Genomic DNA, 26,639 nt, shown 5'->3' on the forward strand with positions numbered 1-26,639 from the left:
GGCATCAGGCCCCCTTGGCTATTGCGATAGGAAATGGACACCACTACCCACCAAGACCACACTCAACAGTTGAATCCTTTAAAACAAGAAATCAGGAGATGCTAATAGGAAGTACCACCCCCCGAACAAGCACAAACATAACTATAAAAATTAATAAAATAGCGTGAAACTGCCTTAACAATATGAGCATCTAAAGCAACTTTTCCCAAAAAATGAAGGTTCATGCAGAGATAAGCACTTCTCAACAAAGTCCCTTAGCAGAGAAGGACAATATCTAAAGTTTTTATACATGAAAAATTTTTACAAGGTTTTAACCTGGGTGAGATATAAAGTTGCCTGTTTCATCTTAACAGGGTGTCCACATTGTCCGTTTCTTAGAACCATCCATTCAGTGGATTGTCTGCCCCAAAACTAGCCATTCAAGAACCAGGAGGTTCAGATACCAGTAACTAACTTCAAATCAACTTATTGGTGGGAATTAATTGATTATATCAACTTGGGGCTAGAAATCGGCCCCAACAATTTAAAACAATAATTTGTAAGTTTCTTAAAGGTAATTCTTCATCTCTACCAGCACTATTGAAAATGTAACAATAAAGAATATAGGTTTACTGTGAACTCAAAACAGTTTATTGAAGAAATTGAAAGATAATACTATTTTATTTGTTGACTGTTGTATTTATAGTTCACACAATTACTAAATGTAGCATAAAATTTAGACTATTTACATTTATAGTCCTTTGGAACTGCATTTTATCTCATCTTCAAAATTAACTTACTTCACAAAGACAGAGCTGAAGAGTTATAAATTTCAACATGCGTTTTACTCATCACGAAAGAAAGAGCAATACATATCCATAATTGTCCCCCAGAGGATTCTTGATATAGTTACTGTTATCAGTAAGAGGAAATTATTTGTCTTCAAAATAAAATTACATTGACACGATGCCTATAATTTTTAATTGAGAATATGTATTCTGTTAAATTAGGTTTGTCGGTTGTATATATAGACATTTTTATTTTCAAAATATTAATTTACTGGATAAATGTGGAGTAAACAGAACACTGTCCAGGCTAACTAGAAGATTTCCAGAGCTTCCAGTGAGATGATTTTGTTTAGCATGACATGTGATAAAAAATTGAGATGGGTTTTTATGATACAACGGGCATTTAAGATTTTAATTCAAGATGTAACTTGTTTCCTATGCTCATAGGTCTTACATGCTCTTGTATAGATGATATACATATAAAAAAAACAGTAAAGAGTAGAAAAGATCTACAGTTTTTATGTCTGTGATTATGTTGTCAATCCAATACTCCTATGACATGTCATCTTATAAAGCAAACATGAATGCTACTGCTCTAAACATGTACAAATTTAATGGCCTACAATACTTACTAGTTGCCTGGTGGAGACAAGGAAGAAAGTAGGTTGAGCCCTTCTTTTCAAGGACGTGATAATATCTACAGATCTTTCCCTTCCAATTTGAAGAATGTGCATCTTCCCCTAACACAGCCTTTGCTGTTTAAAGCCAATGAGCAGATCTTTCCAAATAAATTGGTAGGCTGTCAGCTGTTTTAATAAGCAATATCTGCAGAATCAAATCACTAGGTATGATGCAGTGATTAATGTGGCTTGGTATCCTGGATACCTGGAAATTCATGGCCAAGAAGAAGCTATTGCCTTTCACTGGCTTCTCACAGTCTGTACTGCCCATCTCTAGACTGGGATGTAGAAAAGAGGCTGGTCCACTCAGCCTCCTGGCTTCTCTGACTGCACGTGCTCCCTGCAAATAAATGGAAATGGGGCCACAATTCTCCTGTGTCAGGACACGGTCAGCATAAGTGGGAATACCAACTGGCAGGCATGTAACATCTAGTTGGTTCCTAGTCCCGCGCTCCTTTCTCTGCTGGATCAGGTGGCAGTTGACAGAAAAAGGAATATCCTGAAAGTTCATTTGCTATTTGCAGGGCAGGGAACACGACTGGACTAGGGGCCTACTGCTGCTTTAGAAGGTATTTCATAGGCATTTTGAGGATGTTGATTTTCTAGGAAGGAAAAGCTCTGATTTCTGGACTACAGTGTATAAAAAAGTTATTGCCAAATCCAGCGTGGACCTGTCGTTTCCAAGTTTTGGGGATGGCGGAGGGAGGAAGGACTATATATTATGTAATGGTAGGTCTCATCTGTCTTATTTACCTTACCGCCCGATATATGGCAGCCATTAAATAAATATTTCTTAAATAAATGAGCAGTAGAATTTTTTATGGCAGTGGCAGACAAATTCATTTTTAAGAATTTTTCTGGGTCTTTGTGGTTAACAACCTAAAGGGAGACAGTAGAGAGTGATTCTTTTAAATGCAGCTAAATTTTGCTTAAGTAAAACCATAATATGAAAATCTGAGTTCACAAAACAAAAGGACATTATACGCTTCACAATTACATGGATATATGCTTTAATGCAGGGGGGTTTCCTAAATGCTGGCTTTTAGTGTGTTGTTAATGCTGGTGTTTTCTCAGGTTCACACTGAAAGAAGAAAAATCACCTCAATGCATTGTTCTAAAGAACTGTTCTTCATTCACAAACTGATCTTCCTCCATTTCTGTGGTTAAAATACATAAAAAAGCAAAATAAAATAATGAAGTTAGTCTATACTTCCGGTTACTTATTTTCTTTTAATGCTCTTTGTTGTTGCTGTTTTACTGGCTAAGTCAGCGCTCAACTCTTTTGCCACACGATGGATTGTAGCCTGCCAGGCTCCTCTGTCCTTGGGATTTCCTGGGCAAGAATACTGAAGTGGATTGCCACGTCCTTCTCTGGGGGATTTTCCCAGCCCAAGGATCAAACTGGCATCTCCTGTGACTCCTGCGTTGGCAGGGGGATTCTTCACCACTGAGCCACCTGGGAAGCCCTTTAATACTCTTACTTGCCAAATAACACTGGTTCTCTAATGTTTGAAAAAACTACTTTATTGGTTTCTGAAATCCAAGTAAGATTCATTTTGTAAAAGCATACAGCATTCTTAAAGAAACCTACATATTGAATAAAGGAAGACAGTATAAGCTGGGCCTTAATTACCAAAGATAATAGCAGCCAACAGGTTTTGAGTGACTACTCTGTGCTGAACACTGCTTTCAGGGTTTTAAAAAATGTATTTATCATCTAAATTTGAGTAGCCCAAGGAAGAAACATTCTTTTTATCTCCATTTCACAGATAAGGAACTCTAGACAAACAGCCTAGCCCTTGCCCCTAAAGACACAGAATACATCCAGTGAAAGAGTAGAAGGGCTTCCCAGGTGGTTCAGTGAAAAAAGAATCCTCTTGCAATGCAGAAGTGGGTTTGATCCCTGGGTCAGGAAGATCCCCTGGAGGAGGGCATGGCAACCTACTCCAGGATTTTCGCCTGGATGATCCCTTGGACAGAGCAGTCTTCTTACATTAGAAAGAAACTGAGCCACCTGACCCTGCAACCAATACAAAAACATTGGTTGTTAGTATCATCTAATGATTATGGAAATGAAGGTTCAATCAGCACACAGATTATAAACTTCTATCCAAGACTCATGTGAAGTGAAGTGAAAGTGGCTCAGTCGTGTCCGACTCTTTGCGACCCCATGGACTTTCCATGGAATTCTCTAGGCCAGAATACTGGAGTGGGTAACCTTCCCCTTCTCCAGGGGATCTTCCTGACCCAGGAATCGAACCGGGGTCTCCTGCACTGCAGGCAGATTCTCTACCAACTGAGCTTTAGTACGGTGAAGTCACTCAGTCTTGTCCGACTCTTTGCGACCCCATGGACTGTAGCCTACCAGGCTCTTCCATCCATGGGATTTTCCAGACAAGAGTACTTGAGTGGGTTGCCATTATTTAAATCAGAGTCCCTCCCATTGTTAGCTTATCAACAAAATTCTTGACATATTTTTAGCTTCAGTATTTACATAGATATTGCTTCAAGCAATATCCTTGTTTCTTAAGCTCTGTTTTATTAGCAAATACCAGAAAACAAAACAAGAAAATGTTTTCAATGGGGCATTTCAACCAAGTAAGGGGTGAAGGCACAACACTGGTGAATCTAGTTATCAGGATTAAGTTAATTTAGGGAAAATCTAACCTTACAGTGAACAAATCAAAAAGGTATATTCCAGTTCATTTATTAAAAAAAAATAAAATAAAAACCCCCAGAGTCCAAATGCTTAAAAAGATTTAAACTTCATCTTAAAAAAGGCATTAAAAATAAAATTTAAAAGTATTAATATTCTATTAATATTTATTCCAACAACAGGTTCTTACTTAAAATGATATCGTAAACTTTAGTGGGAACTCACATATTCCTCTGCAGTCAGAAATCCAAATATAACAATACAAAGAAGTAAATTAGGATGTAAAATTCATAATGAAAAGCAAAACTGATGAATCAAACTAGACTTTTTGAACGCAATGCCAAACTTTTATTCCCCCAAATTATCAGCAAACTGAAATGAAAGACAAAAATTTTGGCTTTCAAAATGTATCATACTCTTGAAATGGTAAAAATGATTTGGCAGGTTAAGGTTAGGTTTCTATCATTCTATTTTATATTTAACACCATTTACCAAAATATTGCACTGCGTTAAGGGAGCTGTTATTTCAATGGCTAAGAAATACAAATTTTAATACTAGTAAGTTCTAGGTCTCTCAGACAATAGTGAATCAAGAGCTTGTGCAGTTTAAGGAAATTTTATGGATTTCCACCCCTCAATCCTGACAGCTGGAGTGTGCACATCCAATCCGAATACCTTGTTAGGCATAGAGGACTCTACTTTCTGACACTGCATATATTAATAACTCCTGCACAAACTCTTCTTTCAACTTTCTGGCTTCTGGTCAAGTATCCATCCCTAGTCCACATGCCCTAGAAAAACACAGGAACCAGTTTCAGGACGTGGTTATCCACCTAGCACCCTACGCTCCACCCCGAGACTACCCTCCTCCCGCTCTAGCCCAGCCCATCCAGGTCGGCCCAGCTAAGCAGAGCCGAACACTGCCTACTACAGTCCGGCTCCGGCTCTCGGAACTTCCCCCGCCCACTCGGTCCACGTGAACAGGACCCCGCCCCCTCGCCGGCGCTCCACCAATCAGCAGCCCCTTCACCCAGGATCCGGTCTCCAACGCTCCCCTTTCAAAAAGTAAGCTCACTCCTCCCTCCTCAGTCCCGCCCCTTTCCTACCTCTCCTCCCCGCTGGCCCCTCCCACCTCCCCAAATCCCCGTTCCCTTCCTCCTCTCCCGTTGCCCCCTCCCACTCGCAGGCTTCGCCCCGCCCCGCCCGGGAAAGCGCGCTCGCCCTCTTCTCGCGAGACTTGAGCGTCCCCCTCCTCCTGCCGCGGCCGCCCGCCTCCCCCTCCTGTCCTCCCACCCCCCCTCCCCCCAATCTCTCCACTCTCCGGCTCTCCTCCCTCCCTCCTCCCCTCTCCACCCTCTGGGCCGGATCTCGTCTCGCTGAGGCGGAGGAGGAGAAGGAGGAGGAGGAGGACGTTCGGCCTGCGCAGTGAGATGTTTGTCCGTCGCCGCCGCCGCCGCCATCGCGAAGGAGCGCGATAAAGGGAGCCGAGCCGGGCGTGAGGGGGACCCCGCGGAGCCGCCGCGCCAGCGCAGTCCCCCAGCCGAGCCCGAGCCGCCGGAGACCGAGCCGCCGCTGCCCCCGCCGCGGCCGCCCAGGGGCCGGCCAGCTCCCCAGCCCAGCCCGGGGGCCGCGCCGCCGCCGCCGCCCCCAGCGTCGCCCCTCGCCTGCCCGCCCGCCTTAAATGTGACACCGGCGCCTCGGAGTGCGACCCGAAGCCGCCGCCGGGGAGGGGACGAGCACCATGTCGAATCTGAGCAAAGGCACGGGCAGCCGGAAGGACACCAAGATGCGGATCCGGGCCTTTCCGGTGAGTCTCTTCTCGGCGCTTGGGACCCGGGGTCTGGGGGCCCGGCCGACAGCCGCACGCGAGGCCCGGGCTGAACTCCCCCCCAACAGGCCGCAGGCCCGGCCTCCCATCCCCCACGCCGCCGGCCGCGGGGCGCGAGCCTTCCCGGCAACGGGGCGGCGCGGGGCCCCGGCGCGGCCGCCTTCCCGGGCCGTTCCCCGCGCCCCCGGCGTCCGAGGCCGGCGCCGCGCCCCCGCCCCAGAGCTGCGCCTCCGGTCGCCCCGCGGGCGTCGGCTGCGGCCGGGGCCCCTCGGCCGGTCCCGGCACCTCGCCGCGCTCTTGGGGTGTAGGCCCAACCCCTAGCACCCCGCTCCTGCTCGGTCCCCGGGGCTCTCAGCCCTGCAGGGACGGGGACCGTCTACGTCCTCCCGGTGTGGGGCGTGTGTGTAACTTTTCACGTGAGGTTTCGCAGCAGTTGAAAAAAAATCACCATGCCTAAAGGATGGCCTGCTAAAAGATGCCGGGGACGGACCTCTCCCGCTCTTCCCCTCCCCAGGAAGGGCTCTGCCGTTCACCTACCCTCGACGCGTTGACAGACGTTCCGCGTAATGCTCTGTAGTAATACACTAACAACGTCGGTGTGTTTACAGAATCTTTCATCCGCAACCTTCCAATGCACTTTACAAACTCTCCTGTGCAGGAATGGCCTAGCCACTCAAGGGGAAGTAAGAGAAAACAAATGGGACGATTGGTTCTTCATTTCTTAGCCATGGAAGCCCAAAAGAATAAGTAGTCACCACCGTGAGTTGCTTTACTCTAGGTTTTAGTGACAGCAAAAGTATTTTTGTTTAGAAACTTTTTTGGCCTTAAATTAAGTCATACCCCTGCGGTGTTTAGTATTACAGGGTATAACTTTGGATGTCATATCTGAATCAGATAGCCAATGGCAAGCAATTAGAGTGTACTCTTGGGACAGAGAAACTGGACATACTTGCTCATGGCCGCTTCTGTAACAAGTAGACGTCAAGGTGGACAAACTAGCAATTGAATAGAAGATTTTAAACCAGGAAAACTAGAGAAGAAGCTGTTGTTTCCTGTCTTAGAATCACAAGCACATTATATTGTGTAGTGGGGGGCATTGAAGAGAGGGTTTGTATTCACTTCTTAAAGCATGCTTTTTCTAAAGTGTAGTTCGCACTTTAGTGGAGAGATTAATATAATTGTCCTAGTTGAGTAAGAAACTGACTTAGAAAACTTGAGGACCTCCCTGAATTCTTTCGAAAAAATACACCTGATGCAGAATTCCCAGATGGTAATAAGAAAAATGTTAATGCCTATGTGAAAACTCTTGGGACTTTACGTAAATAAAGGTAGGATATAATCAGGAGAATTAGATGTTTTAATGCACATTAAAGGGATTTTTAATTTCTGAAGTTTTTTTCCTTAAGTAATCGTGAGAAAGTACAAAGAAAGTAAGAAATGTTGACAGAAGAGCACTAATGAAGTTCACTTGCACGTTTTCCTTTATAATGATAAACAATGAACTGGGTTTATGAATTCGTGAGTAGGGATAGTTTTCCTACTGAATCAGTTCCTACTAAGTGAGCAGAATCTAGAATTATTCAGAATTTAAAATAATTTTATACATTTTTAAGAAAAGTTTGCTATTCTTGAAGTCTGACTTCTAATACAGATTATTGTTAAAAGGTGAAATAGCTCACACTTGACATCAACTCACTGTTGTGGATATTCTGATTAATCAGCTCTGTCTTTATCTATGTGTAATCAACTCTTTGATCTCTTGGTTTGCCTGTCCCTACCTGTTCTTCCACTCCATTCATTTAGGAAATACTGAGGACTGTGTGCCAGGTACTGTTCTGGGGTCTTGGGATGTATCAGTATAGCTTCAGAAAACAATATCCCTCTTTTCTGGATCTTGTACTGTTGGGAAGAAGCTGTGGGAGAGAATTTTGTTCTTCTTTTAGCTAAAGAGTATCAGAGTATGTGACAGGTTACCACACAGCACTGAAACTGACTTTTTTTTTTCAGGAGCATTATGGTCATGAGCTAATGTAGGCCTTTTCTTATCTGTAATTTGTTGCCCTCTTAAGTTTGTCTAAAATCCTTAAATGAAGTTTGCAAGTAGCTAGTGTTTGATATTCAGTACTTAGTATCTGCTAATTTTTAAAAGTGTCTAAGAGTTTTAAATTTTCTCATGGGTATTAACATTACTCATAAGTAGTTCCTACAATGAGAACCATTGCATTTCTTTAATATATAAATTTAAAAATCATAGTTTTTTGAACTTTCATTAAGAATGGCTACATAAAACCTCAGTGGTGTGATATTTCACTGATTATTTGGTAAATGAATACTTACAGACTTTCAGAATTTTTTTTTCCTTCCAGGTTAGCAGTCATTTACCTAACTGTAGTCTGCATGGATTGCAAGTCAGAAGTAATAAATGCATGTTATTCCATAAAGAAAATATGGAATTGTGTATTCATGTGTGCAAAACTACTATATTTTACCATTTGAGATAAACAGCTACTCTAAGGGAAATTGTAGTGTAAGCAGAGGCCTCAAATACTCCTTTCAAAGTGTTTTATAAAACTGATCGGTGAAACAGTGTAAAAATATGTTTGAAGATTGTTTTGTTATCTTTACAAAATAGTAAGTGATGGTACAGGATATTTTGTAAATGTGTAAACCTACCCCAGCTGTAGTCTCATCAATAAAATCAGGTTCTGAGAAGTTGGTTCTTTTTAAGATGGAAAACAATGCAGAACTTTCTGTATGTAACAGATTGACGATGGAGGAAATATTTTATTCCAGTTTGTAAACTTTGCTGCAGTGGACAAAATATATAGCATCTCATATCTTTCGGAGTTTTTTGGTACCCAAAATGACAGCAAGTGACACAACACTTTTTTAAGAAAGGAAGCTGTAGTTGTGAAACTCCTGGAAACTCTGTGGCTTTGGACCAAAGAATGCTGTCCCAAGAAGTTCCTGCCCTTATTTCCTTGCTGTTGCCATGTGTTTCACTCTGTAGGATTAGTTGCTGTCAGGTGAACTTTTTGTTCTTATCTTTATAATAGTCATTCCTCACCGTCTGTACTGTAGTTGGGTTGTTTGTCCACATGGGCTTGAAAAGCTTGATTGTATTGGAGGGGATATGGTTGAATGGGAATACTGGTCTCCTCTGATTTGCCTTTTTTGACTTAGACTTCAGAGTTTAGGAGACAAATTGTGAAAGTGATTTTCATTAGAATGTGATCTGAAAATGGTTTCACTTACTGGTTTATAGAAGCATCGTCAATCATGATAAGGAATCTCTGTCTGTGATGTGCATGCAGTAATTCTAGATGAGCACCACCTGTGTGGCATGGACAATAAGAGAAGTTATTGTTAAATGGAACCCACAGAATGACTGATACTCATTTGTTATGTTCTTAAATACTTAAGAGCACAAGAATTTAAGGACAAGAGGGAAAGTTAATGTTTTTGTTTCTCCTAGCTGTAGTGATATTTGTTAGATTTAAGGGAACAGCTTTAATGTTCAAAATAGGTTTCTTTTATTTACTACCTGGACTGTACATACAGAGAGATTGAATAAGAGTTTTGCAAATCACACAGGGTGCGGAATTAACCTCTCAAGTTTGGTTTGTTTTTTATTCTTTAATATTTTCTTATAGGGATGTTATGGAGATATAGCATTCATTAAAGTATTGCTTTCACTTAGACTGATTTTTTTTTTCTATTTAATGGTTTTAGGACAGCCAGCTGTTATAGTTAGTACCTCACAGGCTTTAGAAGCTTAAAAATAAAAAGATAAGTAGTTACAAAGTGTCTATTTTGTATTATCTTAGAAAGCAGTTCTGAGGAGCCAAGAAAATTATTACTACCAAATTATTAGTACTAAAGTTACTGAATTTGAAACAGTTTTAATAGTATAGAGTATAATGTGTGAATTTGACTTGTTAAATAATACAGTAGTCACACAATAAGTTCATTCAAACAAAATAGAGAAAGTTTCATTCATTAAATGCAGCTAGGTAATAATAGTGTTTTCTCTATTTCAACAAGATTATATAATTAAGGCTAGAAAAAATAGTGTATCTTCTCATTGTGTTATAAATTGGGAGACCTCAGAGATAATTTTTTGCTGTTATTTGAAAAAAAATTATCTGTTAATCTTAACAGCAAAACAAAATTTTGAAGTTTTGCTAGATTTTTATAAAAGTTCTGAATTTGAATAATGCGGTTGAAAGGCAGAGTCCAGGTCTTATGCAGTGTTATCATAGGCACTTTACAGGTGAGGACGATAACACACAGAAACTGTGAGCCACCGAACCACAGTTAACAGAGATGAAGTGTCATTTGAAGCCATTGGAAACTAATGAGCAATTAGGAGGCAAATTGTGATTCAATATAATAGTTACGACTTGTCTAACTACCAAAGTTTCATAACAACAGGCACCTCAGTGGGGTTCTGAATCCCCTGTGCCCAGGAACACCCAGGAAAAGAAGTAATAATACAATAACATCTTTGGTTTACATCCACTTTATGATTTCCAAGGTGCTTTATAGGGAGCTTCCCTTTCTTTTGGACTTGATGGCCCTGCTGCTTGTTTCCCACCTACTCTGGTCAAGGACTTCAAACCGCAAGCAGATTATCTTGCCCTGCCCACTAATATCCACTGTCACTGACACTTGAGCTGGTTTCAAATGGTCGCAAAAGTTTTTTGACAACTGAGCAGCATTTGAGGAACCATTAAGCTGTATTTGTGCATATGTGCTCTTCATTTATCCATCTGCTCATTCAACTAGTGGTTATTGAACATCCATGATGTGCCAAGCGCTGCCTGGGTGCTAAGGATACAGCAAGGAAGAAGGCACAGCCTATGTAGCCACAGTTGTCCACAGCCCACTCATAGTCTACCCATCCTGGAGGTCACCTCCAGACAGGTCACATCCAGGCCAATGGCTTTCAGCCACTCTGTGCCTCAGGGTTTTCTCTGGTCCTGGCATCCTTGGCCACTGCAGAGGAGCATCCCTCAGCCCAGGGGAGGAGGAAGCTAGTGGATATGTGCCCCAGCTTCCTTGCCCTTAGGTGGGACAAGGTGATGTATGCCCTTTATAGACTATTCACACCTCGCCCCCAACAGAACTGAGCCCTAGTTCTAGAACCCAAATCTGAAATGTCATTCATGCTCCGTCCATTGTCTCTCCTTCATTTCCTATCTCACTTCCTCACTTGCTCACTGTGCTTCTTAGGATCATTTCCTAAATAAACTAATTACACCCCCCCCCCCAAAAAAAAAAGTTATTGGACAATTTATAGCTTTAAATAACGGAACTTTCATAATAGTTCTTGTTTATCATTATAAAGTCAACAAAAAAGGTGCTACTAGTAAGTAATCACTGAGCTGAAACATGAATTACAGTTAATGTCTGTAAGTATATTGTGAAAATTATTCAGTTGTAGTCTAGCAAAGCTATGAATTCATTTTAGTAGGTTTTCTAGTTGTAAAAGTGATGCATATTCATGATAGAAAACTTAATAAGTATCTGAACTTCTAAGTAAAGTAATAGATAATCACCTGTAACCCTGCCACTTGGAAGTAAGCTGTATTAACCTTTTGATGTGTTTCCTTATAATCTTTCATACATGTGTAAGCACACAGTAAAATTGAGGTACCATCTTTTTATATACTGCCTTTTAAATACAGTATCTTACTATATTTATTTTATTTCCACTAATTTTTATTTCTGTACTATATATATTTATTTCCATGTTAAATATATCAAAAACATGATTTTGAATCTGCAGTACTTTGGCTTATCCATTTCCTTGCTGACAGGTTTGATTGATTCCAGTGAATACATGCTTTCTCTATTACAAAGAATGCAACTGTGATTATTTAGGAGCTTCCCTGGTGGCTCAGACAGTAAAGAATCTGCCTGCAATGCAGGAGACCTGGGTTGAATCCCTGGGTAGGGAAGATCCCTGGAGAAGGGAATGGCTCTCTACTCCAGTATTCCTAGCCTGGAGAATTCCATGCACAAAGGAGCCTGGCAGGTTATACAGTCCATGGGGTTGCAAAGAGTTGGACATGACTGAGGGACTAAACAGTTTCACTTTTTCACTTATGATTATGGAATTACTGGACTCAACATAATGTATCAATTGACCAACCACATTGACCTCCAGAAAGGTAGGAATAATAATAGTTCCACTTGCTGAATGCTTATAATGTGCCACACACTGCTCTCTCTGCTTTGCATGTGTAAACTAATTTAATTTGCATAACTCTGTAGGGTTCTATTATCATCTTTTTTACAAAAGAGGTCTTGAGATGTTAAGTAATTTGCTTAAGGTCACTTTGCTTGGAAGTAGCAGAACCTAAGGTTCTTTTTAACCTAGGCAGTCTGGCTCTAAAGTGAAGGCTGTAGGAATTAATTATATCTCTCAAGGTTGTACTTCTACCCTGTAACAGTGTCTTAGATAAGATATCTTTAATTTCATAGGTGAAAAAATAGTACTTGAATGTTTTAATTTTTATTTCTTTGCCTACATATAAAACCATGGATAGTCTGTAGGGAATTTTCATTTAGTTTCACATTTGAGTATTCAGCATAGGTTTAGAAACCTGACTAAAAAGTAAAAAGACTAGAGAGCATGAGTGTGGGCTCATACACTATCAGAGTTTAAATGTCAGCTGTGCCTCTTTCTAGTTGTGTGACCTTTAACACGTTACTTAACCACTTCTAACCTCAGTTTTCTCCTCTGTAAAATGAGGTTGTAGGGCCTGTCTTACATGGCTGTTGTGAGATAAAGAGAGTCAAGCATTAGAACTGGACCTAACATACAGTGAACAATTGTTATACCAGTATTTAGTCATGATTCTGCCACAGTTTTGGAGAAGGGCATGGCACCGCACTTCGGTATTCTTGCCTGGAAAATTCCATGGACTGCGGAGCCTGGTGGGCTACACAGTCCATGGGATCGCCAGGGTTGGACACAACTAAGTGAGCACTCATGCCACAATTTATGTTAAAATTGAAGGTTATTTTTGCAAGTAATTTTATTTATACAGTTATTTTAGTGATGCTGCCAGTTTTGGGTACTTAAATTTTTAGAACTTAGGTTTTGAGAAGCTTATAGATTCAATTTGTGGACCACATTAAGAAATCAGTCTCAAAGTATATGGGTTTGGTCACTGCTGGGGTGTTTGAAAAGAATGCCACTGGCTCTTGTGGGGTGGGGGTAGATTGAAAAGAGAAAATACGATAGTGATGGTTACTCATTGGGGTAAGTGTATAACCTTTCTGGGATAACTTTATTGAAGGAGTAAACACTCACTTGGTGTGTACATTCTAATATGTACATTAAAGGAAGTGTTAGTCGCTCAGTCATGTCCCAACTCTTTGTGACCCCTTAGACTGTAGCCCGCCAGGCTCCTCTGTCCATGGGATTCTCCAGGCAAGCGGGCTGCCATTTCCTACTCCAGATATGTACATTAAGTGTTTATCTAAAAGTACATTTTGTTTTTATTTCCTTCCTTCTTTTCTTCCACCCTCTTTTTTTTCACTCATGAACTAGGTTATGGTTCCTGCCCAAAGTTTATACCAGATCCCCTTTTCAATCTTGAAGTGTTAGACACAGTGTGGATGGTTAGTGAAATGATTGATTAAATGAGAAACTAGTCCTTGAAGCCAAACCACAGTAATCAATGACTTAGCTAAGTCGATTCTGGGAGTATTCCAAAATATTTGAACTCTTTCAGCTGTAAGTGAAGCCTTAATTTGTAGGTCATTACTGATCATGTGGCACTTTTCCTTAAAGGTTAGTTAGCCTAGTCTCCTAAAACAGTGACTTGAAAGTAAAGATGTAGGTATGTATTAGCAGTTACTTTGGATTGCGTGTCGGAAGACTTACTTGCTAGCCTAGTCTTTTCTGTTCACTAGCTTTCTCTACATTTTACTCCCTCCACCATGACTTCTTCCTCCCAGCCAGTTAACCATAGCTGGTAAGGCCCTTCTTTCTCGGCCGATTGACTACCATCTGTCATCTCTACCTGTTCTGGGAATTCTTCACCCTCTTTTCATCTGTAATTTACCTTTGACCTGAGGATACAGGCTTATCTTCTTGAATTGAGGTGTCCTCTTTCCTTATAATCCATGAATCATTGGGCCCATATGCTAATGATTGCAACATCTATCACTCTTGCAGCTTGGGCCCTTCTGTACCGTTCTTTGAGTGATTCCTGTGACTGTCTCCTAACTTCTTCCACATGCTCCCTCAGTCATTGAAGACTTGCATGCATTCTTCACAGATATTCTCTCTAGTTTAAACTAACTTTATCCAGTGTGTGTGGGCAGGCATTCATTTATTTATTTTAATACATGTTTATTACGTGTTCCTACTGGCACTAAATGGTAACGATGGGACAGATCTGGCCCCTTCTCTATTACTGTGGTCTTCACTCTGTCTTGAAACTTGTTATCCGCTACTTTAGAAATCTTAAAACTTCATACTACAGTCTGTCCTAGCTCCTTCATTTATTAGGTATAGGACTTGAGCAAATCACTTAACCTCTGTCTGTTTTCTCTTTTGTAAAAGAGAAGAAAACAGTAGTACCTACCTCATAAGGTAGTTGTAAGGATAAGGTTAATACATACAAAGTTCTTACAAGTGGCACATAATAAACACTATAAATAAATCCAACCTGTTATTATTGAATTATTCTATCCTACCTGTTGCTTGTTTTCTTCTCACATTAAATGTGCTGTGGGATCTCAAGAAGACCCTTTTCATTCTCCCAGGATGTGGGGCCTGATACCAGTTGCCACTTCTTTCCTGTTGTCTCCCAGGGTAAGGCCAGAAATATCAGCAAAAAGCATCTTGAACCATTCCATTCATCTGTCTTCACTGCTCATATTTTTTAAGACTATTGGGTACTCCTGGAGAAAATTACAAGATTGTGGTCTCTAACCTTGCTGGACTTTTCAGTGCCTCTGGGCAATTTTTTGTGTCCCTGTGAGCTTTGGCTCCCTTTTTCCTGCTTGAACTATTTCAAACTTTAGTCATTGTCCTCAAGCTCTTTATTGAGAATTCTCTTATCTCTCTTCTTCAGGAAATGTAACTACCAAAGTTATCTTGTGTAAGTACCTTCAGCTTTGATCTCTTGCAGTTTCATTCATTAACCTGTATCTTTACTTATTCTCAACTCCTTCCCTTGGGTCTCAGAGAAGTAGGATGTTCCTTTTTCTGTCTTCTCTACCATGGTAACTACCATTCCATTTCCTTTCATAGCCCCATCTTCAGAGAATAGTCAGTATCTCCTGTATTAGAATATGATTTTCTTTAGAGAAGGCAGCAGATCTCTTTTATTGATCTTTGTCAGTGCTTTACAGTAGCAACCAACAATGTTGAGTGAATGAGCTGACAGACTCTTTATAGTTCGTTTTCCCATCTTTTAGATGGGCACTATAGCAATCTTTCTCACAGATTAATTGTGAGGAATAAAAGAAATAATATTAGAAAGTGCTTGCTAATAAACAGTAACATCACTGAGACTGCTAAAATCATTTTCTAATCATAAAGTTAGTATTTTCAAGCATAAGAGTAGTGTGTTAATGTAGAACAGTTATTGTCAAACTCTTACAGGGTCTCTGCTTAGTTCCTCAGTTGTGTCCGACTCTTTGCCACCCCGTGGACAGTAGCCCGCCAGGCTCCTCTGTCCATGGGGATTCTCCAGGCAAGAAGACTGGAGTGGGTTGCCATTCCCTCCTCCAGGGGATCTTCCCAACCGAGGGATCAAACCCAGGTCTCCTGCATTGCAGGCTGATTCTTCACCATCCGAGCCACCAGGGAAGCCCTAGGACTCAGGAAGCCTAAGAGGGGTGGAGTAGGTATCTTCAGAAATCTCCCTCTCTAGCCATTTAGAGCCATTTTTGTATTGTTCTTTGTATAGAAGACTTCATTTTAAAAAGTTCTCTGTTGTTTTAGAATCAGTGACCAATCCAGTGTTTTTAAAGTTGAGAGTCCTACTTTCCTAAGTTGCTGCCATTAATGAGAAATTGAGAACAGTCTAAAGTTGCTTTAACCACTAGTCCAGAGCCTTTTGCTACAAGAAAACATTCCTTCTTTCTTTTTTAAAAGTTGAAAATATAATTAAAATTTATTAATTTGACTTCCGTTTATTTAAGTGAACTTTGAGTAGGGCTTGGAGCTGAGTTTGCTCTTTAGATGAGAAAGGTTACAGCTAAGCAAATGAATAAAGACTTCAGAGAGATATCTTTTACCTACTTTAAGAAAATACAAGATTCCTTAGAGATGCTTTTCTGTAAAAGCAAGCCATCATTTCTAAGAGGAATGCTTTAACATCCTGATTGCAAGTCATTCTTATCTAAAGCAGCTCTTAACTGAGCAATACTTAGCCTCTTCTCTTCTCCCTATCCTCTTGAAAGTAATAATGAAAAACTCTTCCCCCTCTCCTTTTCAGTTTAATAGTATGAGAAATTGCTTTATAAGATTAATAACTGCATTGTGTTGAATGTCTACTTTGTGCTAGGCTCTGATTTAGGCTGTTTGAACTATAATCTCAAATCCTCACAACAATCTTTAGATGTTACTTCTGAAGGACTGATGTTGAAGCTGAAACTCCACTGCTTTGGCCACCTGATACAAAGAGCTGACTCATTAGAAAAGACCCTGATGCTGGGAAAGATTGAGGGCAGGAGGAGGAGGGAACGACAGAGGATGAGATGGCTGGATGGCATCACCAACTCAATGGACATGAGTTTGGGTAAACTCCAGGAGTTGGTGACAGACAGGGAGGGCTGGTGTGCTGCTGTCTGTGGGGTCGCAAAGAGTTGGACATGACTGAGCAGCTGAACTGAACTGTTTTAAATCTGTCCTGTGGCTCAGAGTGAAGTCAAAGTCGCGTAGTCGTGTCCGACTCTTTGCGACCCCATGGACTGTAGCCCGCCAGGCTTCTATGTATATGGGATTCTTAAGGCAAGCATACTGGACTGGGTTGCCATTTCCAGTAAAATAATGTGTATTACATATACACCTACGGAAGGGCAGAGCTGGGATTTAGATCCCAGGTGTATCTGACTCAGAAAATCATGTTCTTTCCATTACATCACACTGCCTTAATTATATTCAGTCAAAAACTTGCTGGATTCTGAAGAAGGAAATGGCAACCCACTCCAGTATATTTGTCTGGTAAATCCCATGGACAGAGGAGCCTGGCAGGCCACAGTCCATGGGGTCGCATGGAGTCAGACACAACTTAGCGACTAAACTGCCTTGCAATATATAATAAAAGTACTGGTTTAAAAAAAATATTTACTAGTTTCTGATATTTACTTTCCTAATAGGAATATATTGGGAAGTTAATTCTAAGCTTGCCATTTAAATGATTACCCAGGGGTTAATCCAGGGCCCCTGAAGCTTATACACTTCAGTACTCTCTTTATAAAAAGAACTTAAAATTAGTTTCCAAGTCTTGGAAGGAGCTTTTGCAAGTTTAAACCTCACTAGATTCAAAGTGTGTGTACCTCTCACATACAAGTTATAAGAACTTTGACTCAATGGAATCCTATGTTGTTCAGTAAAATTTGACTATATATATTGATTAAGGGGGTCCTAGTGTGTATTGACTTTAATAAAGCAGTCAAAATAATAGCCTATAAGAAAGATACATTAGTTGATGTATTTCTAAGTTAACACTTTTCTTTTTAAGTTGAAGATTCATAGTACACATTTTTAAACTTTTTTCAGTTATTAGAAATTTATCTTGTTAAACATTTTAAAAAGTGATTCCTTGAAGTTAATGTATTTAAGTGAAGGTGAAGTCCCTCAGTCATGTCCTACTCTTTGCAACCCCATGAACTGTAGCCCACCAGGCTCCTCCATCCATGGAATTTTCCAGGCAAGAATACTGGAGTGGGTTGCCATTTCCTTCTCCCGGGAATCTTCCCGACCTAGGGATCAAACCTGGGTCTCCCGCATTGGAGGCAGATGCTTTACCATCTGCTGCTACTGCTGCTAAGTCACTTCAGTCGTGTCCGACTCTGTGTGACCCCATAGATGGCAGCCCACCAGGCTTCCCTGTCCCTGGGATTCTCCAGGCAAGAACACTGGAGTGGGTTGCCATTTCCTTCTCCAGTGCATGAAAATGAAAAGTGAAAGTGAAGTCGCTCAGTCGTGTCCGACTCTTAGGGACCCATGGATTGCAGCCTACCAGGCTCCTCTGTCCATGGGGTTTTCCAGGCAAGAGTACTGTAATGTGTTTAAATACCTTTATATATAATTTTTTGTGTCTCAGAATATACTAAGAAGTAGGTTAAAGAGTGTATGAATTTTGGAGTACAAGGATCAGATACTTAAAATAGTTTGCTTTTCTTCATGCCGTATGCAAATGAGATATGAAAGAAGTGTGTTTTGATGAGCAGTGTTCAGTTGCTAAGTCATGTCCAACTCTTTGTAGAGGACATGGCTTCCCTGTCCTTCAGTGTCCCAGAGTTTGCTCAAACATATCCATTGTGTGGGTGATGCCATCCAACCATCTCATCCTCTCTTGCCTCTTCTCCTTCCCTCAGTTTTTTCCAGAATCAAGGTCTTTTCCAGTGAGTTGGCTCTTCACATCCAGTGGCCAAAGTATTGGAGCTTCAACCTCAGTCCTTCCAATGACTATTCAAGACTGATTTCCTTTAGGATTGACAGCTTCAGGAGACTCTCAAGAGTTCTCTTCAGCACCACCATTCGAAAACATCAATTCTTGGACTCTCAATCTTCTTTATGGTCCACCTCTCACATCCATCCACGACTACTGGAAAAACCATAGCTTTGACTCCATAAACCTTTGTCAGCAAAGAGATGTCTGCTTTTTTTAGTATGTGTCGTTTGTCATAGTTTTTCTTTCCAGGAGCAAGCGTCTTTTAATTTTATGGCTGCAATCACTGTCTGTGGTAATTTTGGAGCCCAAGAAAATGAAATCTGTCATTGTTTCCACTTTTGCCCCATCTGTTTGCCATGAAGTGATGGGACTGGACACCATGATCTTAGTTTTTTGAATGTTTGTTTTAAGCCAGCCTTTTCACTCTTTGACCCTCATCAAGAGACTCTTTAGTTCCTCTTTGCTTTCTGCCATTAGAATGGTATTATCTGCGTATCTGAGGTTGTTGAGATTTCTCCTGGCAATCTTGATTCCAGTTTGGGATTCATCCAGTCCAGCAATCCACATGGTGTACTCTGCAGATAAATAAGCAGTGTGACGGTAGACAGCCTTGATGTACTCCTTTTCCAATTTTGAACTAGTCCATTGTTCCATGTCCGGTTCTAATTGTTGCTTCTTGACCAGGTTTCTCAGGAGGCAGGTTAGGTCGTCTGATATTCCCATCTCTTGAAGAATTTTTCAGTTTGTTCTCATCCACACAAAGTCTTTCGCATAGTCAATGAAGCATATGTTTTTCTCAAATTCCCTTGCTTTTTCTATGAGCCAAGAGATGTTGGCAATTTGATCTCTGGATCCTCTGGCTTTTCTAAATCCAGCTTGAACATCTGGAAGTTTTTGGTTCATGTACTGTTGAAGCCCAGCTTGAAGGATTTTGAGCATTACCTTGCTATCACATGAAATGAAAGTTTGAACATTTTTTGGAATTGCCTTTTTTTGGGATTAGAATGAAAACTGACCTTTTCCGACCTGTGGTCAGTGCTGAGTTTTCCATATTTGCTGGCATATTGAGTGCAGCAGCACTTTAACAGCATCTTTTAGGATTTGAAATACCTCAACTGGAATTCCATCACCTCCACTAGGTTTGTTTGTCGTAATGCTTCCTAAGACCCATTTGACTTCACATTCCAAGATGTCTGGCTCTAGTGAGTGAGTGCACCATTGTGGTTATCTGGGTCCTTAAGACCTTTTTTTGTCCAGTTCTTCTCTTTATTCTTGCCACCTCTTGGAAGCAGATCTCTTCTGCCTCTGTTAGATCCTTGCCGTTTCTGTCCTTTATTGTTCCCATCTTTGTATGAAATATATCTCCAGTTTTCTTGAAAAGATCTCTGGTCTTAATAATTAATTTGATCCTATTTGTTTTCATATTTAATTTTAGTCTTTAAAAGCTAAAAAGACTTTAGAGAGAATCTGTTCTAGATCTTACATAATAGATGGGGAAGTGGAGAACTGGAGAAGGTGATTTACCCAGAGGATACTCATGTCTTGAATTTACGGAAGAACCATGACTTAAAAGCCTGGTTTCTGGTTAAAAACTTTTTTCTCTAGGCCAAACTAGAAAAAAGCATATAGCCTTGATAATTCGGTGTTAATATTAGCCTATTAATTATTAATTGATTTTGTAGTATCAGACACTCAGGTGATTTGAGTTAACATGGTTTAACAGAAGACTCTTGAGAGTCCCTTGGACTGCAAGGAGATCCAACCAGTCCATTCTGAAGGAGATCGGCCCTGGGATTTCTTTGGAAGGAATGATGCTGAAGCTGAAACTCAGGTACTTTGGCCACCTCATGCGAAGAGTTGACTCATTGGAAAATTGCTGGGAGGGATTGGGGGCAGAAGGAGAAGGGGACGACAGAGGATGAGATAGCTGGATGGCATCACTGACTCGATGGACGTGAGTCTGAGTGAACTCCGGGAGTTGGTGATGGACAGGGAGGCCTGGCGTGCTGTGATTCATGGGGTCGCAAAGAGTCGGACATGACTGACTGAACTGAACTGAACTGAACAGAAGGATCCTTAGCTTAGGACACATGGATTCCTTCATTGCTTTAACTAACTGAATAATTTTGGATAAACTCCCTAGCTTCAGTTTCTTCATTTGTAAAATAAAGAGATTTTAAATTGGGGTTTCCTTAGGCTCATTTCTGTTTTTAAAATTTCAGTCTAGAAACTGAATGCTGGTGTGTTCTCCTGTGCCCTAGAACCTTTTGTGATGTTGCAAATGTCACTTGTCTTTTCAGCTTTAGAATTTCTTTAGAATAAGAATGGTATGTTTCAGTGATGATGATTAAATGCTAATATGAAGGAGTGGAAAAGTTGATTATGTTCTTATATACTTCTTTTTGTGTCAGTTTTAGAGAAATTTTGAGATGTGTTGTCAGATTTTTGTAATAATTTTATGAGCTAGGCCTTTTGCATTATCACATGTAGTTTATAATTAGAGTCATTCAAAGACAAAGCTAAGTAACTGTGGCAGCTTATACTGTTTTACTTTTTTTTTTTTCCCTCTTTGGATCATGTGTAGCTTATAATGGTGTAAACTAATTTGTTATTGTCTAACAGTTTATACAGCTGTACGCATTATTTCCCAACCCAGGGATCGAACCCAGGTCTCTGGCATTGCAGGTGGATTCTTTACCAGCTGAGACACAAGGGAAGCCCACACGTTATCATAGTTTTAGAAAAACTGGGTTTACCCACTAAAAAAAAAAGAAACTTTAGAGATGAAGCTACAGAGAACAGAGGATTATCATTTTTAAATTAAAATTCATAGTTTTAGATTGTAGGGTAGAAATATGAAACTCAGATATGCATTTAGACATGAAGTATTTCTGTCTGAAGCATTGCTACTACTACTTTGAGATTCCATCCAAAATATATGATTCTTGCTTTTCTCTTATTTTTGTTTTCCAGATAGATGTTTAAAGAGCTAGTTTATACTCATGGCCTCTTATTGTTAATGATTGGGATTTAATGGTATATTAAGAAAATAGGAAATGTTTTTATTTTAAATTGTTGATCTTATAGGTGTAATAACTAATTTTCTCAACAAGGAGAGTCTTTGAAGAGTTGTGAGAGTCTTTGAAGAGTCTAGTGAATATAAATATTGTATTCTCGGGATAAAAGATGTTTTAGGATGCCAAGTAACATATCTTTATCAGAGAAGTAGCACCAATAGGATAGTGACAGACTTCTTGACTCAATGAGAATATGTAACAATTGCATCTTGTGGTCATTATCAGACTATGAAATGTTAGATATACATTTTTTCACATAAAATCACTGACAGATAACAGTTGAAAGAATACTGTTCATACTCGTCAGTTGTGACTTAACTGAACTTTACAGGCTAATCTGAAAACTTAACCTATGCCTTTGAAAGAAATTACTTCAAAATCTTAAATTGATTTTTGAACAGCCTACTCATGTTGAGAACTGAAATGCGGATTATAATAATTGAACCTTCTGTTGATGATTTAGCTTTCTCATTATAAATGTTACTGTTCTGTAATTTAGTGATGTTAGATGCCAGTTGAGTGTAGGTCAGACTTAATTTGTAATTTCATAGTATTGTTTCAGGCTACTGTGCTTTTCTAATTGATAATCTTTCTTTCCATCCTTGACATCAGTCATTACTTTTGGCAGCACAATTCCAGCACAGAAGGCTGTGTGTTGTTTCTTTGTAGGAAAGAAAGAAATTTATTGAGCAAGGGTTATATGTCAGATGCTTTCACAAACTTTGTTAATTGCTACACAATATACCACCTTCTCCCATTTCTCTTGTTACAAGCAGATGAGGAAAGTGAAGTTGGAAAGTTTAAATAACTTGCCCAAAGTCTGAGTGTGTCCCACTGCGCTGTTTTCCTCAAAGCTTGGATCTTTGACTATCTTTTTTGTGGTTGAGGATACTTAAAGATTAAGTGATGAGCAAATGGGATTATTTTAGACATCATAAGTCGTTGTGTGAGCTATGGGTCATTAAATAAGATTCATCATTATTACTAACTCTTAACGGGACTGCCTTCAAATTATCTAGGCGTCATGACATGTTTTAAAAAGGATACGGTAAAATAAGAGAACAGGCTTGATATTACTTTGAGATGCTTATAATCTGGGAGGGAATGTCCTTACAAAATTTATAGTTTTAGTTGTATTTGTCTAGAATATTGCCATTCCTCAGATATTTGTACCAAAACAACATTTTTTTTTTTGAAGCTGAAGCTCAAAATTAAAATCAAGCATTTTTCCTTGTTTATTTTTTTCTAGCTGTGTCATTCTGAATTGCCTGGAATTTGAAATTCTCACCCTTTCCCCCCACCCACCCTGTTCTAAATTTCTTGTTGAAAATTATTCACAGGGGACTAAAGACTTCTTGTCCTCTGTGTGTAGTGAATGTGAAGAATACAGTTTTCTTCATTTTAGTTTTAATTGGCTCATGCTGCAGTTCTCCAGCTCTCAGTAATTACAGAATCTTCAAGATGTGTAAGTATGTAATAGACTGACATCCTTTTAAATGTAGCATTTTGAAGGTTATGCTTTTATATCTTTTAATGTAGATGAAAAGGCAGAGATGTTTGTGAAAGAAAAGAGACTGTTAGTGTTATTTTTCTTATTTATGCTTATTAGCGGGGACATTATAATCCTGGATTGGGTACAGTAAGGGGGTGAAGTTCACTATTTTATTTCTTTTCTCTTTTTATTACTCTTTAAAGGTCACTTAAAAAAATTAATTTATTTATGGCTACACGGCATGTGAAATCTTAGTTCCCCAACCAGGGATTGAAGCCATGCCCTGTGCATTGGGAGCTCTAGTCTTAACCACTGGACAATCAGGGAAGTCCGTTTTTTCTTTTTCTTTTTTTTTTTTTTAATATTTTATTTGTTTGAAGGTTACTTTTAAAAAATAGTGTTAATTTGGTTTCTAAGAGGTCTCACTAAACCTTTCTTTACTTGCTAAATGAATTTATTTTGCTGAACACTTTGTAACGTGAGCTTGTTGGGGAAGCATGCAGTGTCTTCCTGCAATTGTGTGCGCTTAGTTGTGTCCAACTCTGTGACCCCATGGACTGTAGCCTGTCAGGCTCCTCTGTTCATGGCATTCTCCAGGCAAGAATACCGGAGTGGGTTGCCATTTCCTACTCCAGGGGATCTTCCCGACACAGGGATTGAACCTATGTCTCTTCCATTGGCAGGCAGGTTCTTTACCACTGAGCCACCTGGGGAGCTCCATATACCTAAAATTAGCAAACATTAAATGTGTATATAGGCGTGTGTGTGTGTGTGTGTGTGCATTTTATTGTTTTGCTGAAGCATTGTTAGCACATTCCTTCCTGAGTGTATTTGCAGTTACTGCAACCTGAGTAAGTCGGTTTCTCCAATGGGATAAATTCTACTCAAATAATTTGGAAAATTACTTTAAAGTATTAGGGCTTTTAAATGATTCTGGTGTTTTTTAATGGTTAACATTGATGACTTCAGAGTTTAACATTTAGTTCTTTTAACTTTTGCTGACAGTTAAAGTTGTGTTCTCTATCAAAGATGGGTGAGACATTCATGCATCAATTCATCACCAGTGCAGTTATCTAGCTGCTGTTGTTGACATGTTCACTGATGCCAAGACCAAAGCATGTAGGAACCTGCACTTGAAGCATATTTCCTTGGGTGTGTGGTTTTTGGACTTAGTTGATTTAGAGGAAGATTGTAGTTGTGGACTCCTCCTGAAGAGCTTTTTTATCCACTATTTTTCTCCTGCTGCTGCTTCTGCTGCTGAGTCGCTTCAGTTGTTCTGACTCTGTGCGACCCCATAGACGGCAGCCCACCAGGCTCCCCCGTCCCTGGGATTCTCCAGGCAAGAACACTGGAGTGGGTTGCCATTTCCTTCTCCAATGCATGAAAATGAAAAGCGAAAGGGAAGTCGCTCAGTTGTGTCGATTCTTAGCGACCGCATGGACTGCAGCCTACCAGGCTCCTCCGTCCATGGGATTTTCCAGGCAAGAGTACTGGAGTGGGGTGCCATTGCCTTCTCTGATTCTTCTCCTAGTTAACGTTAATTAATAAAATTAATGATTAAACATCCTTCTGAGGCATTTAGTTAGGTGAATGGGAAAATATGAAAATACTTGATATATGAAATTTGAGAATCCTTTGCTTGTACATTATTTGAAAAAAGATAGTTGATTATTTTAAAATTAAAATTACACTATTACATAAGCACATCAAAATATTTCTGTTTCATTGTGCTTAGTAAATTCAAATGTTTGTGTTTTCAAAATTGCGTTGGTATAACATAGATAAAACAGCATTCCCCAGACATTTGTTTATGGCCTTCAGTGACATTGAAGAAAAATGCACAGTCCGTTAAGTATCTCATAGTCTAATGGAGGAAAAAGATTCGCAAATGGATAATTATGGAGTAGTATGAGTGTAGTGATAGATATAACCTGAGTGTTGTGAAAAAGTTAAGAGTTGTTAGCTTTGCTTGAGGATTTCAGGGAGGGATTTTTGGAGGATGTGACACTTGAACTGTGTTCAGAAGCTATGTAAGATATCAAGAGGCAGAAGAGGGGTGTATAAAGAATGAGAGGGTGGTGTGTGGAAGGGAGGTGTGACAGTGCAGGAAGTGAATGTAAGATAGGTTGCAGTGAGTGACAGATGAAGTTCCAGAAGGAGGCATAGACTGGATCATCAAGTGTTGTGTTCGCTTTTAAAAGGGCCACTGCCTCCCCCCACCCATGCTAATAGGAGCTGGGTTTTGAACAGGGCCATGATGCTCAAGTGTTTTATTTTAAAGGGTGGATTTTGAGGAAAATAGATTCTAAAAGGTTATTAGAGTTCATTTCATGATGCCTGGAAGACTGTTGCAGTGATCTAGAAGAAAGTTTTAGGGCAGCAGTATTCAGATTGAAAGACTGGAAGCATGTTTGAGAAATCTCTTGAGCCTGACATTGGTAGCCCTTGATGATTGGATGAGAGAGAGGAAAGAAGACAAGTTAAGGCTTATGCTTCCAGCTTGTATAACTAGGTGGTTTGTGTTGGCCACTACTGAACTAGAGAATATAGAAAGAAGACTTGGGTGGGTTTGAAGAGTGAGTTTACCAGAAAGTTTGGACATGATAAATTTGATTTGAGTCTGGAGGATTTTGTTGGGCATGTCCAGCAGGTAGTTGAATACCATAGTTTAGACTTTGGGGTTACTGCCGGGCTGGCAGTATAGATTTGGGAGCAATTAATACGTAAGCCACTAATTTATCTTCTTTGAGATATGGACCAAATTTCTTCAGAAATCTGGTAAGAGCTATTGACTCACCATCCAGAAAAGAAGTACACACACAAAATTTTGCAAAATTTTCTATGTGGTTTTAGGGGACTTCAGAATCCCTTGCTGGTCTAAAACTTTGTACATTTTAGAATCCTGAAAGTGTTCATAGTAGTTGTAACCATTATAATAAATGGAAATGCATGCAGACCCAGTGTAGAGTGAAAAGAAGAACCAAGGACAGAGCTCTGGGGATTAAAATCATGTAAATGACACTGGAAGAATAGGAGATATGAAGTAGGGGGATACTGTTTTTGAAAGAAGGCTACATTTTATTGACTTGCATTTAGCATAGTTGTGCTCTTGTTCAGTCCCTTAAGTTGTGTCTGACTTTTTTGCTACCTCATGGACTAAAGCCCACTGGAAATAGTGGCAGACTTTATTTTCTTGGGCTTCAGAATCACAGTTGTGTTCTTAAGGTACTTCTGTTTTAGCTGTTTATTTGCTAAGCTTGAAAAACTGTTTTTTCCCTGACATTTGATTTCCATAGATGAGAGTTCAAGAGATCCTGTCACTGATGGTCAGCATGTGAGGGATTATATAGTAGTCCCTCAGTATCCTTAGGGGACTGGTTATAGGACCCCTGCAGATACCAGGATCTGCGGGTGCTCAGTGAAGTGCAAGTCGCTCAATCATGTCCGACTCTTTGCAACCCCATGGATTATACTATACAGTCCATG

The 26,639-nt window shown here is 40.0% G+C and overlaps 1 protein-coding gene and 1 long non-coding RNA gene across 3 annotated transcripts in view; one reads left to right on the top strand and one right to left on the bottom strand.

The window, feature by feature from the left end:
* Positions 1 to 2,440: 2,440 nt before the first annotated feature.
* LOC147377762 (uncharacterized) lies at positions 2,441 to 6,604 on the bottom strand. The gene is made up of 3 exons (XR_015150869.1): positions 6,469 to 6,604; positions 4,779 to 4,894; positions 2,441 to 2,604 (listed from the first exon to the last, which is right to left on the bottom strand). It is a non-coding gene; the product is annotated as an uncharacterized LOC147377762 (long non-coding RNA).
* Positions 5,353 to 26,639, top strand: part of CUL3 (cullin 3) — a 112,795-nt gene continuing 91,508 nt past the window's right edge. The window contains exon 1 of one of the 2 annotated variants that reach the window (XM_086365640.1): positions 5,353 to 5,910. In XM_086365640.1, the coding sequence (XP_086221766.1) occupies positions 5,845 to 5,910 (66 nt within the window). In that variant the 5' untranslated portion in view covers positions 5,353 to 5,844. The remainder of the gene's footprint in view (positions 5,911 to 26,639) is intronic. The other variant, XM_086365645.1, reaches the window with a different exon arrangement.

Source organism: Bos grunniens, chromosome 2 (assembly GCF_055505025.1).
Source record: "Bos grunniens cultivar Pamir isolate PY7600 chromosome 2, Bosgru_T2T1.0, whole genome shotgun sequence".
Lineage (NCBI taxonomy): Eukaryota > Metazoa > Chordata > Mammalia > Artiodactyla > Bovidae > Bos > Bos grunniens.